At 44.7% G+C, this 15,825-nt stretch overlaps 1 protein-coding gene across 1 annotated transcript; it reads left to right on the top strand.

Moving 5' to 3' along the window:
• The first annotated feature begins 11,781 nt into the window (after positions 1-11,781).
• Positions 11,782-15,559, top strand: LOC109768054 (uncharacterized). The gene is made up of 6 exons (XM_073508404.1): positions 11,782-12,311; positions 12,789-13,080; positions 13,173-13,654; positions 14,203-14,384; positions 14,876-15,052; positions 15,205-15,559. The coding sequence occupies exons 1-2, from the start codon at positions 11,963-11,965 to the stop codon at positions 12,794-12,796; spliced, it is 357 nt and encodes a 118-aa protein (XP_073364505.1). The 5' UTR covers positions 11,782-11,962; the 3' UTR covers positions 12,797-13,080; positions 13,173-13,654; positions 14,203-14,384; positions 14,876-15,052; positions 15,205-15,559.
• Positions 15,560-15,825: the final 266 nt, after the last annotated feature.

Here is a 15,825-nt window from a genome sequence, read left to right on the forward strand (position 1 = left end):
GAGCTTTTCAGGTTGAAGTTTCTTGACGTAAGCATCGCATCCCCAAACTTTCAGAAACGATAGCTTAGGTTTCTTCCCAAACCATAATTAATATGGTGTCGTCTCAACGGATTTTGATGGAGCCCTATTTAAAGTGAATGCGGCAGTCTCTAAAGCATAACCCCAAAATGATAGCGGTAAATCGGTAAGAGACATCATAGATCGCACCATATCCAATAGAGTGCGATTACGACGTTCGGACACACCATTACGCTGAGGTGTTCCAGGCGGCATGAGTTGTGAAACAATTCCACATTTCCTTAAGTGTGTGCCAAACTCGTGACTCGAGTATTCTGCTCCACGATCTGATCGTAAGAACTTTATTTTCATGTCACGTTGATTCTCTACCTTGCTCTGAAATTCCTTAAACTTTTCAAAGGTCTCAGACTTGTGTTTCATTAAGTAGACATACTCATATCTACTTAAGTCATCAGTGAGGGTGAGAACATAACGATAGCCACCGCGAGCCTCAACGCTCATTGGACCACATACATCAATATGTATCATTTCCAACAAGTTGGTTGCTCGCTCCATTGTTCTAGAGAACGGAGCCTTAGTCATTTTGCCCATGAGGCATGGTTCGCACGTGTCAAATGATTCACAATCAAGAGACTCCAAAAGTCCATCTGCATGGAGTTTCTTCAAGCGTTTGACACCAATGTGACCAAGGCGGTAGTGCCACAAGTATGTGGGACTATCATTATCAACCTTACATCTTTTGGCATTCACACTATGAATATGTGTAACATCACGTTCGAGATTCAATAAAAATGAACCATTGACCAGCGGGGCATGACCATAAAACATATCTCTCATATAAATAGAACAACCATTATTCTCGGATTTAAATGATTAGCCATCTCGCATTAAACGAGATCCAAATACAATGTTCATGCTCAAAGCTGGCACTAAATAACAATTATTGAGGATTAAAACTAATCCCGAAGGTAGATGTAGAGGTAGCGTGCCGACGGCAATCACATCGACCTTGGAACCATTCCCGACGCGCATCGTCACCTCGTCCTTCGCCAGTCTCTGCTTATTCCGCAGCTCCTGTTTTGAGTTAAAAATATGAGCAACCGCACCGGTATCAAATACCCAGGAGCTACTACGAGTGCTGGTAAGGTACACATCAATAACATGTATATCATACATACCTTTGGCATTGCCGGCCTTCTTATCCGCTAAGTACTTGGGGCAGTTCCGCTTCCAGTGACCATTTCCCTTTGCAATAAAAGCACTGAGTCTCAGGCTTGGGTCCATTCTTTGGTTTCTTCCCAGCAACTGACTTACCGGGCGCGGCAACTCCCTTGTCGTCCTTCTTGAAGTTCTTCTTACCCTTGCCTTTCTTGAAACTAGTGGTCTTATTTACCATCAACACTTGATGTTCCTTTTTGATCTCCACCTCCGCTGATTTCAGCATTGAATATAACTCAGGAATGGACTTCTCCATCTCTTGCATATTGTAGTTCATCACAGAGCTCTTGTAGCTAGGTGGAAGCAACTGGAGGATCCTGTCAATGACCGAGTCATCTGGAAGATTAACTCCCAGCTGAGACAAGCGGTTGTGCAACCCAGACATTTTGAGTATATGCTCACTGACAGAACTGTTTTCCTCCATCTTACAACTGTTGAACTTATCGGAGACTTCATATCCCTCAACCCGGGCATGAGCTTGGAAAACCATTTTCAGCTCTTGGAACATCGCATATGCTCCGTGTTGCTCAAAACGCTTTTGGAGCCCCGGTTCTAAGCTGTAAAGCATGCCGCACTGAACCAGGGAGTGATCATCACTACGCGACTGCTAGGCATTCATAACGTCTACAGTTGCTGGAAAAATTGGTGCGTCACCTAGCGGTGCTTCAAGGACATATGCTTTCTTGGCAGCTATGAGGACGATCCTCAAGTTACGGACCCAGTCCGTATAGTTGCTACCATCGTCTTTCAGCTTGGTTTTCTCTAGGAACGCGTTGAAGTTGAGGGCAACATTAGCGTGGGCCATTTGATCTACAAGATAGATTGTAAATACAACTTTTAGACTAAGTTCATGATAATTAAGTTCATCTAATCAAATTATTTAATGAACTCCCACTCAGATAGACATCCCTCTAGTCATCTAAGTGATACATGACCCGAATCGACTAGGCCGTGTCCGATCATCACGTGAGACGGACTAGTCATCAACGGTGAACATCTCCATGTTGATCGCATCTACTATACGACTCATGTTCGAACTTTCGGTCTCTCATGTTCCGAGGCCATGTTTGTGTTGGGGAACGTAGTAATTTCAAAAAAAAAATCCTACGCACACGCAAGATCATGGTGATGCATAGCAACGAGAGGGGAGAGTGTTGTCCACGTACCCTCGTAGACCGTAAGCGGAAGCGTTATGACAACGTGGTTGATGTAGTCGTACGTCTTTACGATCGACCGATCCTAGTACCGAACGTACGACACCTCCGCGATCTGCACACGTTCAGCTCGGTGACGTCCCGCGAACTCACGATCCAGTAGAGCTTCGAGGGAGAGCTTCGTCAGCACGACGGCGTGATGACGGTGATGATGAAGCTACCGGCGCCAGGGCTTCGCCTAAGCACTATGACGATATGACCGAGGTGGATTATGGTGGAGGGGGGCACCGCACACGGCTTGAAACAATCAAATTGTGTGTCTCTATGGTGCCCCCCTGCCCCCGTATATAAAGGAGCAAGGGGGAGGCCGGCCGGCCTTGGGGCGTGCCAAGGAGGGGGAGGAGTCCTCCTCCTAGTAGGAGTAGGACTCCCCCTTTCCTAGTTCAACTAGGAGGAGGAAGGGGGAAGGAAAGAGACGGAGAGGGAGAGGGAAAGAGGGGCCGCGCCCCCCTCCCCTAGTCCAATTCGGACCCCCCCTTGGGAGGGGGCGCGCCACCTCCTGGGCTGCTACCCTCTCTCTCCCCTAAGGCCCACTAAGGCCCAATACTTCCCCCGGGGGTTCCGATAACCCCCCGGCACTCCGATAAATATCCGGTGACCCCCAGAACTCATCCGGTGTCCGAATATAGTCGTCCAGTATATCAATCTTTATGTCTCGACCATTTCGAGACTCCTCGTCATGTCCGTGATCACATCCGGGACTCCGAACTATCTTCGGTATATCAAAACACATAAACTCATAATACCGATCGTCACCGAACGTTAAGCGTGCGGACCCTACGGGTTCGAGAACTATGTAGACATGACCGAGACACGTCTCCGGTCAATAACCAATAGCGGAACCTGGATGATCATATTGGCTCCTACATATTCTACGAAGATCTTTATCGGTCAAACCGCATAACAACATACGTTGTTCCCTTTGTCATCGGTATGTTACTTGCCCGAGATTCGATCGTCGGTATCTCAATACCTAGTTCAATATCGTTACCGGCAAGTCTCTTTACTCGTTCTGTAATGCATCATCCCGCAACTAACTCATTAGTCACATTGCTTGCAAGGCTTATAGTGATGTGCATTACCGAGAGGGCCCAGCGATACCTCTCCAACAATCGGAGTGACAAATCCTAATCTTGATCTATGCCAACTCAACAAGTACCATCGGAGACACCTATAGAGCACCTTTACAATCACCCAGTTACGTTGTGATGTTTGGTAGCACACAAAGTGTTCCTCCGGTATTCGGGAGTTGCATAATCTCATAGTCATAGGAACATGTATAAGTCATGGAGAAAGCAATAGCAACATACTAAACGATCAAATGCTAAGCTAACAAAATGGGTCAAGTCAATCACATCATTCTCTAATGATGTGATCCTGTTAATCAAATGACAACTCGTGTCCATGGTTATGAAACTTAACCATCTTTGATTCAACGAGCTAGTTAAGTAGAGGCATACTAGTCACACTCTGTTTGTCTATATATTCACACATGTACTAAGTTTCTGTTTAATACAATTCTAGCATGAATAATAAACATTTATCATGATATAAGGAAATATAAATAACAACTTTATTATTGCCTCTAGGGCATATTTCCTTCAGTCTGTACATGCTAGGCTCGTCAAGTCAACCAAGTGTTTCGCATGTGTAAATCTGGCTTACACCCGTTGTATGCGAACGTTAGAAACTATCACACCCGATCATCACGTGGTGCTTCAAAACAACGAACCTTCGCAACGGTGAATAGTTAGGGGGAACACATTTCTTGAAATTTTAGTGAGGGATCATCTTATTTATGCTACCATCGTTCTAATAAAATAAGATGTAAACATGACAAACATCACATGCAAATCATAAAGTAACATGATATGGCCAATATCATCTTGCGCTTTTGATCTCCATCTTTGAGCTGCAGCATGATCACCTTCGTCACCGGCATGACACCATGATCTCCATCATCGTGTCTTCATGAAGTTATCTCGCCAACTATTATTCTGCTACTATGGCTATCAGTTAGCAATAAAGTAAAGTCATTACATGGCGTTTACATTGACTCGCAGGTCATACAATAAATTAAGACAACTCCTATGGCTCCTGCCGGTTGTCATACTCATCGACATCCAAGTTGTGATTCCTATCACAAGAACATGATCAATCTCATACATCACATATATCATTCATCACATCCTTTTGGCCACATCACATAGCATACCCTGCAAAAATAAGTTAGACGTCCTCTAATTGTTGTTGCATGTTTTACGTGGCTGCTATGGGTTTCTAGCAAGAACGTTTCTTACCTATGCAAAAGCCACAACGGTGATATGCCAATTGCTATTTACCCTTCATAAGGACCCTCTTCATCGAATCTGATCCGACTAAAGTGGGAGAGACAGACACCCGCTAGCCACCTTATGCATCAAGTGCATGTCAATCGGTGGAACCTGTCTCACGTAAGCGTACGTGTAAGGTCGGTCCGGGCCGCTTCATCCCAAAATTCCGCCGAATCAAGATAAGACTAGTAACGGTAAGCAAATTGAACAAATCATCGCCCACAACTACTTGTGTTCTACTCGTGCATAGAATCTACGCATAGACCTAGCTCATGCTGCCACTGTTGGGGAACGTAGTAATAATTCAAAATTTTCCTACGTGTCACCAAGATCAATCTAGGAAATGCTAGCAACGAGAGAGAGGGAGTGCATCTTCATACCCTTGAAGATCGCTAAGCGGAAGCGTTACAAGAATGCGGTTGATGGAGTCGTACTCGCAGCGATTCAAATTGCGGAAGTTCCGATCAAAGCGCCGAACGGACGGCGCCTCCGCGTTCAACACACGTACAGCCCGGGGACGTCTCCTCCTTCTTGATCCAGCAAGGGGAGAGGAGAAGTTGAGGGAGAACTCCGGCAGCACGACGACGTGGTGGTGGTGGAGCTCGTGGTTCTCCGGCAGGGCTTCGCCAAGCACTACGGAGGAGGAGGTGTTGGAGAGGGGGACGGCTGCGCCAGGGGAAGGGTGCGGCTGCCCTCCCACCCCCCTCTATTTATAGGGTGAAGGGGAGAGGGGGTCCGCCCCCTAGATACATCTAGAGGGGGGCGGTGTCCAAGAGGGGGAGACTTGCCCCCCAAGCAGGTGGGAGGCGCCCCCTCCCCCTAGGGTTTCCAACCCTAGGCACCTTGGGCCCTTGGGGGGCGCACCAACCCACTAGGGGGCTAGTTCCCTCCCGTATTCAGCCCATTAAGTCCTCCGGAACAGGTGGCCCCACGCGGTGGACCACCGGACACCTTTTGGTGGTCCCGGTACAATACCGATAACCCCCGAAACCATTCCGGCGACTGAAACTGGACTTCCCATATATAAATCTTCACCTCCGGACCAATCCGGAACTCCTCGTGATGTCCGGGATCTCATCCGGGACTCCGAACAACCTTCGGTAACCACATACAATTTCCCATAACAACTCTAGCGTCACTGAACCTTAAGTCTGTAGACCCTACGGGTTCGGGAACCATGCATACATGACCGAGACATCTCTCCGGTCAATAACCAACATCGGGATCTGGATACCGATGTTGGCTCCCACATGTTCCACGATGATCTCATCGGATGAACCACGATGTCGGGGATTCAATCAATCCCGTATACAATTCCCTTTGTCCATCAGTATGTTATTTGCCCGAGATTCGATCGTTGGTATCCCCATACCTCGTTCAATCTCGTTACCGGCAAGTCTATTTACTCGTTCTGTAACGCATGATCCCGTGGCTAACTCCTTGGTCACATTGAGCTCATTATGATGATGCATTTCCGAGTGGGCCCAGAGATACCTCTCCGTCATATGGAGTGACAAATCCCAGTCTCGATTCGTGCCAACCCAACAGACACTTTCGGAGATACCTGTAGTGCACCTTTATAGCCACCCAGTTACGTTGTGATGTTTGATACACCCAAAGAATTCCTACGGCATCTGGGAGTTGCACAATCTCATGGTCTAAGGAAATGATACTTGACATTAGAAAAGCTCTAGCAAACGAACTACACGATCTTGTGCTATGCTTAGGATTGGGTCTTGTCCATCATCATTCTCCTAATGATGTGATCCCATTATCAACAACATCCAATGTCCATGGTTAGGAAACCACAACCATCTATTGATCAACGAGCTAGTCAACTAGAGGCTTACTAGGGACATGATGTGGTCTATGTATTCACACATCTATTACGGTTTCCGATTAATACAATTATAGCATGAACAATAGACAATTATAATGAACAAGGAAATATAATAATAACCACTTTATTATTGCCTCTAGGGCATATTTCCAACATCACCATGATCGTCGTTGTCGTGGTGAGCGGGACTGTCGGGGTGCCACATCTCTCGTCTGAAGGCGCTGAACTGTTGCGGTGATTCGATTAAGACTCTCAGTCATCACCTGTAGACTATCAGTTCGCTGTTGGTCGCTGGCAGTCGAATGCTCGTTCAACCTGTCCTCAACGCCTACAATATTTGCAGGCAATTCCTCAACCTTTGTCCCAAGCTTCTTGTTGGCTTCCTTGATCGCCATCAGATGGATACGCAAATCATCACTTATCTCCAAACCCTTTGGAAGCTCATCGACCTCCTCATGATCAGATTTGTCATGCTGCAAGTTCACCATCTTTCAAACAGTTGAATCAAATAGCAAGAAAAAATTGTATCGTGATCAACCTTGCTCTGAATACCACTTGATGCGACCGTCGACAGAAAATCGATGGCGCGAATGCTTGTCCCAAATCTTTCACAGTACAAACTTAGCAATTCCAAGTCCAATCTCCAGTGTACAACAAACAACAGGAGAAAAAAACAGCACGCTTACAATCGTGTAGATGCAAACCAGCCAGAATTACACGTACATCCATAGGCAGAAGAAGTGGATGGGCGATTCAACAAGAATCGGCAGCAAATTAGAGGGTGGCCCATCTAATCTCCTCGCCATGAACACAAACCCTAGATGGATTCTCAACAAAAATACACAGAACTTGGCCACCGAAACATCATGCAATAAATAATACCCTCCCCGATACATGGTCGGATGGCCTTATAAATAGTGCACACCGGCACAAAGTTGTATCAAACCTGGACTCCTACGACTTGAAGACTAATCTTTCCCTAATAATAAAGCACAGATTGACTTTGTCGGGTTCACCGTCACAATACGTTTTTTTCTCGTGAATTTACGCTTTCAGTTTAAATAAAAAACATATACGCGAGGTGGTACTAATTGGTTAGTCCCTAATTTTTGTCCGTCTTCGTTCGTCCGTCTATCCTATTTGGTCACGTACGGCTGGATCACCATATGTATGGGCCGTGCGTAACCAAAATTCCCCGCATGGGCCGCACATAGCTTATTTTGTGCATCCCCGCATGGGCCAAGGTGGGCCTGGTCGGATATTTTGGCAAAATAATAAATTTACTTGCCTCAGGAATTGAACTCGCGATCTCTCGGACCATACCATACACACCTACCAACTAAGCCATATCAACGGATGTGTAGTCAAGACGTTTACTTTTCTTATTCAATAGTACCACCTCGCCCCCTTACAACTGAAAGCACCAACATATATACGTCTTAGAATTACACCTTATCAACCACCTCAATAAGTCGGCTAAGGAAGGAAGGAAAATGAGTCTAGGGAAGGAAAGATATATACATCCATACTATTAAAATAGGCAGGAAGGTCTAGGTCAAGACGAGGTGGATGATTCATCTGCCTAAGTTGGGTAGGGTCCATCAACAACACGAAACTGCTCGGTAAAAGAATATTTCAGAGTTGCGCCTTAGAAAATCAAGCCATGAAAATACTGTCAATTTCTCTGTTTTTTCAAAGGCCTTTGAAAAATAATTATCTCTTTGTGGCACATATTTACCTCCTCTTCAACGGTTTTCATGTTAACTGGACCCCATTAAAGATTACATCACCTAGGCGCCAACTCAATATGAGGGCGCTCAAAAACAAGCCGACGAACTTCCGCACTCGAGAATTAAAAAAAATGTTTCATGTCTACCACATCTGCACAACCTGATTCTCATGCCTTGCGAGCTATGTTACTTTAGTTGAAGGAAGGATAATGTAGGGATGCTATTTTCTTCCGTTGCAACGCACGGGCAATTTTCTTAGTCTGTCCCTAATCTTTCCCTAATAATAAAGCACGGATTGACTTTTCGGGTTCACCGTCGCGCACTTTTTGTCAAAAAAAACCCTGACATTTTTTAAAATCAACCCGCAATACATGTGGCCTTCCATGATGCGCTGATGGGTTGCTGGACCTCGAACGCAAGAATCCTCGTTCCAAGAGCTAGACGTAAACCATCAGGACTCTCATCTGACTCATGACTGTGTAGGAATCTTTACCTAATAATTTATATATGCATACTGACCAGGTCTCTCTTACGTGGAGTCAAACTCTGAATCCCCTATTGCCTTGCCTAGCCTCTTCATAAATAAGCTGTGGAGAAGCACCAGATCAAGCGGTCGGATGAGGAGGCGTAAGACGAGGACGATCCCACAAAAGTCATCTGGGTACATGACCTCGCCGAGGCCGACGGCAGCAACGGCCGAAGCCAAGCCAACGAGGCCCATGTCGTCGGGATACCTTTTCCTCCACTGCGCCCGTACCACAGGCACCATCATCAGCGTCCACGCGCGCCTTCTATTGCTTTATTGCCGATCGTCTGTAGGAGATAATTTCAGTTCCCGCGGCGCCGCGGTCGAGTCAACGAAATGTCGCCAAAGCGTAGCCGGTGGCGAACGGCGCTCGCATAGCTTCTTCCCCACTTTCTTCCTTGATCACCACGCCTTGTCGCAATACCACAGGCGTCGACCATCTCCACCGGCCACGCAAGTCACGCTCGACTGTGTTGCTTCAGCCAGGCCTCAACATCTAAAACCGACCCCTGTTGTCTCATGAAACACGAACACCTGCCGATTCCTCCTCCATGCGTACAGACCAGCAACACGCCGTCGAAGGGTAGCGCTATATGTGTTGATCTTGGGGAGGAGCGAGCTCTCCTCAAATTTCTCTGGATCACAACTGGGTGCTATATGTGTTGATCTTGGGGAGGAGCGAGCTCTCCTCAAATTTCTCTGGATCACAACTGGGATTTCTCTGAAGAGGGCATTGTGCCGTCACCAGGCCGCACTCTGCAGCGCCAGGACATGACAACGCGGCGGCGCCTACTGGATCTACGGGAACATATTCCTCTCCACCCCCCCCCCCACACACACTCTTCCTCGATTCCAATCTGACAGCCCTACCTCCTTGTCGTGCCATCCACTGCACCAAGACCGGCTGGGTTTGGTGGTGAGTGTCAAGTGTAGCGTGTAGCCCCCCACTGGTCACAAGTGCGTCGTCAGCCGCTTCCTCGGCCTCCTCCTCCCTGTTCTGCAACAAGGGTGAAGAGTAGCGGCATGACGTTCTCCTCCGTTCTACCATGCCCCGCCTCTGGGCTTGAAACACCGGCATCAAGTTTTTGTGTGCTCTGATGATTAATTAGATCGTAATTGCCATTGCCGGCTATGGCCGACGTAGTGGAAACAACCTCTGCTTATATGCATACTCCATGGTAAGCTCAAGTATTGTTTCTCTTACATATTACTCCATACTGTATATTGCTAATCTCCCTCTTCCCTTCCGTGAGTTCATCACTTCATCTCATAGAAAATGTTCTTTATTAGAACATCAGGTCACAATGGTTTATTATTTGATGGTGGCCATTTTCATGTGGGGAATAAACTGACATCAAAGTTACAGGTTTGTTCAGTACACCTGCCAATCACATGTTTGTTAAAATGCCTACCTATACTGACATCAAAGTTACAGATTTGTTCAGTACACCTACCATTTTCGAAAAATATTAAAATAATTTGTATTATGAACTCCAGGTCAATAGAAGTCCCAGCGGGAACTCAAGTTAACATATGCACATGGTTAATCTGCCCATCTCATACAGAAGGCTTACATACCTGCATTCCCTGTAGCTTTACTGTTTAAGACAAGCAGATCAATTCACACTCAATGTTGAGTTGTCCATATGATCATTTAGTCCACTATCGAGATCACACATGCCATCATTTTTTTATTGTTAATGATATTTCGACAGTATGATTTCAAGAGGCCTCATCTGAAAGCAATAAGCTATTTTTTTCGGGGAGCAATAAGCTATTTCTTAGTGAACAACAACCCCTTGCTACTACTTGCACAGTAAGTGGAAAAGCAACAACTAAATATTGGTGGAGTCAGACCCGACTAGGGCCTGCATTAAAGCACAACATATGCCATTAACTAAAGCAGTTATTTTCTTGTACGTACTACGGACTTATCACATTTCGTTAACATTTAGCTGTAGTTTCCCCATCAATAGATAAAGTTGGTGCATATAACTTTTTCCAAAATATAGATGAGTGCATTTTATCTACTCTGTTTGAAGGTCCAATGGTTTAGCTGTATTTTGTCATATGTCGTGTTTCATTTGTGTCAATTATCTAGCAACCATCATAGTGTAATGGCCTGTGGGCACCGTCAAGCCCTCAACTATTTAGTACATCGGTTTTTCATTCAAATGGTTTAGATAATTCTTTAAATTCCACCACTGGACTGCAAAGTGTTGTCAATAACTTATTTGTCCTTGCACATTATTCCTTCTTGGTTTGGCTGAACTTTCACATGCTTATATTTGGTTTGGGTGTCGTACCTTTAAAGTGAGATATAGAGAGCTGTAGAGCAGCAGTCACACACATGAATTTAACCTTTCATGTGATATCAAGCTTTAGATCCTCCTCCTTATCAAGAAAATTCATAAATTAAACATTCTCTTTCAAAGGTCTTGTGAACTGAATTCCCTTTGTTGTGCTTCGCTCTATTAGACAACCTATTTATGCATGTTGAGTGCTTGATCATGTTTATAGATGACAGAGAAGTTTCCTAGAATGATACAATTGTTGTATTTCTGTTCACTCACTCTGCTTGATCATGTTACTGATTATTTATTGTTCTCCCGTTCCAACGCATGGGCATGTTTGCTATCGCAACACATAGACATATTTGAGAAAGATTATTGCTCCACGGAGAAGAATGTGCGGCGAATTTTCCTTTGCAAAATTATTTTTGGTGATAAGGATTTCTTTTCTCCCGTTGCAAAGCACGGGCCAGTTTGCCGGGTTCACCGTCGCGCATTTTTTTCAAAAAAGTCCCTGCAGTTTCTGCTATTCAACCCGCAGTCCTTTCGTAAGTGGATTTCTGAGAAAATGTTTCATTTTACAAAAAAAAAAACTATGTTAAACCAAAACGACCAAACCAATCCTCTGCCTCCTCCCCTGCTCTCGCCTCGCCCGCACAACCCCACCCAATCCCTCGCTCACTCGACCAGATCCAAGACGGCAGCGGCGGCCGAGAGCGGACCGTGTGGGAGGAGGAGTTCGGCGAGCGCGAGCTGAAGGTGGTCGCTGTTCTCGCGGATCTGCCATCCATCATGCGGGTCAGCAGCCGCCAGCAGCAGCTGGCGCGGCCGGAGATCCCCTCGTGGGGCCGACGCCGGCCGAGGAAGGCCCTGGCGGCACCGCCGGCCGAGAAGCCCGCGGCCGATGACGATATGAGCGAGGGCATCGCCAGCCCGGACACCCCGCTCGCCTTCTCCGAGGGCGACGACCACGACGAGGCGGCGGCGGCGGAGGACGAGGCCAAGGCCAGCGCGCAGGACAAGGTGAGCCGCCAGGCCACGAGATCAGCGCCCGCCCGCCTCCCTCCGCCAATTAGGGCCGCGGGGAGGTGGCTGCTCTCACTCCTGCCTAACGCTCGCCTCACGCGCGAATATGGACAAGGTGCGCATGCTGCTACCCTGTAATGTTGTTACTTCCTTACTGTTTTCTGCATGACGCTCCTGCTTCCGTACTCTTTGCCGTGCCATGCTGCTGCGGCTACTTTGCTACTGCTGCCAATATGTTGTGCTGCAGTTTTGCTCAGTGTTTGGAGGATAATATATCTCTACTGCTCCCGTCCTGAACTCAGAAGCAATATATAAATTTGTGTGGCCACTAAATTCAGGAATGGACTGAAAGGGACAATGTGATTTGAAAAGAAAATCAATCTACATAAATCATGGCACAATTGTCTAACTTATCCAGAGCGGGTTGATTGTGTGGAGTTGGAAGGATAATTTGTTGTAGTGTAGTTTCAAAAATGATTTAGACAAAAAAACACCATCAAGCATTGCAAATGATGAGGTAGAAAAAAATTAAATTTGCTAGCGAATGAAAAAAATACATATTCAGATGGCTTACTGGAGGTTCTTGGTTCAGGTTGTTAGATGGAAGGACAAGGCGGCGGCGGTGGAGACGGGGAGTCGATTAGGAAGGAAAAAAGAGTTTGTGCAACTGCTGCTCAGTGCGAAAAACAGAGGTAAATAAATTTATTGTTCAGGTGGCGAGATTTAGTCTCCCTTCTTTGTATTCAACGGTGAACTACTGAATGGTGTTGATAAATTCATGGCATGACCGCATGAGTTGTCGAGGAGGACGTCAAAGTGTGGGAGGTTGCAGCCTTGCAGGAGATTAGCCTTACCTTGGCAAATTAGTTTGCGGCCCTAAAGCTGTATGTTTGCTTAATCTGAAGTGTGCACAAATATTTGTGTTTAATGAGTGAAATGTATCCGTTTGACTGACATGAACCTTCAGGAAAGACAGATCCTAGGTTGGCTTCACTTGGTAGTAACTATGGAAACCTCAAGAATGTTGTTGACGTCCTGAAGGCTTTTGAGTTGTATTGTCAGGTCCCTCCGTTACTTAAAACCAACAAGGAACTTTATCATTTTTCCCTGACACTGTAAGCTTGATAGAATACACTGTATGCCACCACATGTTGTGTTATTACTTTCATCTGCTTTTCTTAAAATGTGTGTGACGATTGTCGCTAACAATGTCGGAAAGATTCCAACAGAAAATAAATTTCTCTATAGTGAACCCTCTAATCAAAAAGAAAAGAGAATCACTTATTCATCATTGATTAAATCTATTTACGAGTTATAATTTTTTTGTTGATAATCTTCAGTGTAAACTCTATTATCTTTTGCTTCATTGCCAGGTTTATGCACTTTTCCCATGGTATAATATACGAAACAAAATCAATTTATTGGATCACAATCATATCTGGAAGTATCTGCACCACTGTAAGCGATCTTGTATAGTTCGAATGTTACATTTCACTTTAATTGCTTTGATGAATGTGTGGACTAAGAAAATTTTAGTTTCTCCTGTCATCAATAAATGTTATAAGATTTAGATTATTGAATTCAGTAAAAATTCAAAACATATGAGAGCACTAACCATGTTTCGGCTCCTTGACTGAGGATGTACGAACTTGCAAAAAGCATGAGCGTAGAAGCAAAAGAAGGAGATTATTGAAGGGGATTAAGCTTCCAAGTGCGGCAACTAGGAACATCTCGATCGGTGATTTGAAGTGTGTTCTTCAATAGCACGGTGCATGGATACTTGCATGTGTTCTCCCGATGCAACACACGCTACTTAATTAGTCATAGAACTACATACAAGCCTCTGATGCCAAAAAGTTGTTATTTAAGCACATATTTTACTGGATTTTATTCTGTATGAAAAAACGTAAAAAATGCCTCTACACACCATGGCTGTCGGCATTACGGCACTCCAATCAGCATCTCTTGGTAATCTTTTAGGATCACCAATGTATGTTTTATGATAGGTTTTATCAGGCATGAAGGTGGCATGGGCCAGCAAGGAGTCTGGGGGTTCAGCAGGACATCCTTGCCGGAGTAGTCGAGCAGAGGCTGACACTGGCCAATATGAGCAGCATTGCCGCAGATCGCCTCCATGTGGGCTGCTGTTGCAAAGTCACTGTGCTGCACCTCAGCAAATTCAGTAGGAGTAATTCATTCCCCACCAGATTGTTTATTATTGATCATTGCTACTTCATCTGTTTATTCTCATCTAACTATTATATTTACGGACTTTTTGAATGTTTGGCTAATTCTTCTTTACCTTTTGGGGCTTTGCTATGAAAGAAAGATGAAGTTCAAAGAGTTCAATTTAGAGTTAGTGTAGTTTCTTCCCCGGAATAAAAGAGAGAGAATTGCTGCGGTGTTTCATGCCTATTGGACTCAGTCTATTACGCTCACTAAATATATACATGTATGCTGCATAGACATGGTCACATGGATGATTAACATCTTTTTAGCAAAGGCATGCTAATTCAATGAAAAATTCTACTACACGTATGATTATGAACGTAGATGTCCACTATTGATTTTTGAGGACTACTTTAGGATGTGATCATTGGTGTTGCTTCACACCTTCTAGACAACATAACATTTGATTGTTACTAATGTGAAAATCAACTTACCATTTTTTTATCACAGTGTGTTCAGCCACTATCAGACTTTGGTGGTATGCTCTGGCTGCAAAACTATGCTCTTCCAACCTACCGGTGGAAAGGGGAGGCTCACCAAGGGATGCCTTATTATGGAAAAAATGAAGCCCTTCTTAAGATTGTTTACTACTACTTATCCTCGATGTGGGGAGACCAACCAAAAGAGGTATCCATGAACACTATATGTCCTTACATTCTAATTTCAGTTGCTTTGGAGTTTTAGTTTTTTTTCTTCTAGCATCGTAATTTGCTGGGACCTATGAGTCTTGATTTTAATATTGCTGGGTAATCAATTTTATGTCGCATTTATCTTCCAAGGAGTCAGGACTCAGGAGCAAGCAAATTACAGTTTGTACACAACGATTTGACATTCAGCATATATGCACTAGAGTTTCAGAAGGTCAATAATACCCAATGCATTGCCTTCCATGACCTACCTTGGTCTGTTCTCATGGATGATCTGCTAACTCATTTTAATTCGGTGCCTAGGTACTATTTCCTTTGGCATTGTGTTTTATAATATTTAGTACCATTGGTGCAGCTTAATATGCAAAGCCTGAGATTTGTTCAAGTTGCCAAGCAAATGTCTGTGCTAATTCTCACAAGAAACTTATGTTTCCACTGTTTTCGAATACAAGTACACAATAAAGTTTTCACTTCGGAAGCGCCAAAACCTTTTATAGCTGCATGTAAATATTTTCTTAGACATACAGTAATGCTTCATTTTTATCTTATCAGAGAAATAACAGAACATTTATCGTAATGATGTATAACTTCATTTTATATGGAAAATACTGCTTGAACTAACCCATTGAGACCGAATGAAAATTAAGCTACAACTACCTGTTGTTGAATTAGTAAACAAGATCAACTAGGTAGATTTGGGCAGCTAGGTTTCAGAGATTGAATCAACCACTGTTGCGTAGTGTTCTTTTAGTA

The sequence above is a fragment of the Aegilops tauschii genome, chromosome 2 (genome assembly GCF_002575655.3).
Source record: "Aegilops tauschii subsp. strangulata cultivar AL8/78 chromosome 2, Aet v6.0, whole genome shotgun sequence".
In the NCBI taxonomy this organism is placed as follows: Eukaryota; Viridiplantae; Streptophyta; class Magnoliopsida; order Poales; family Poaceae; genus Aegilops; species Aegilops tauschii.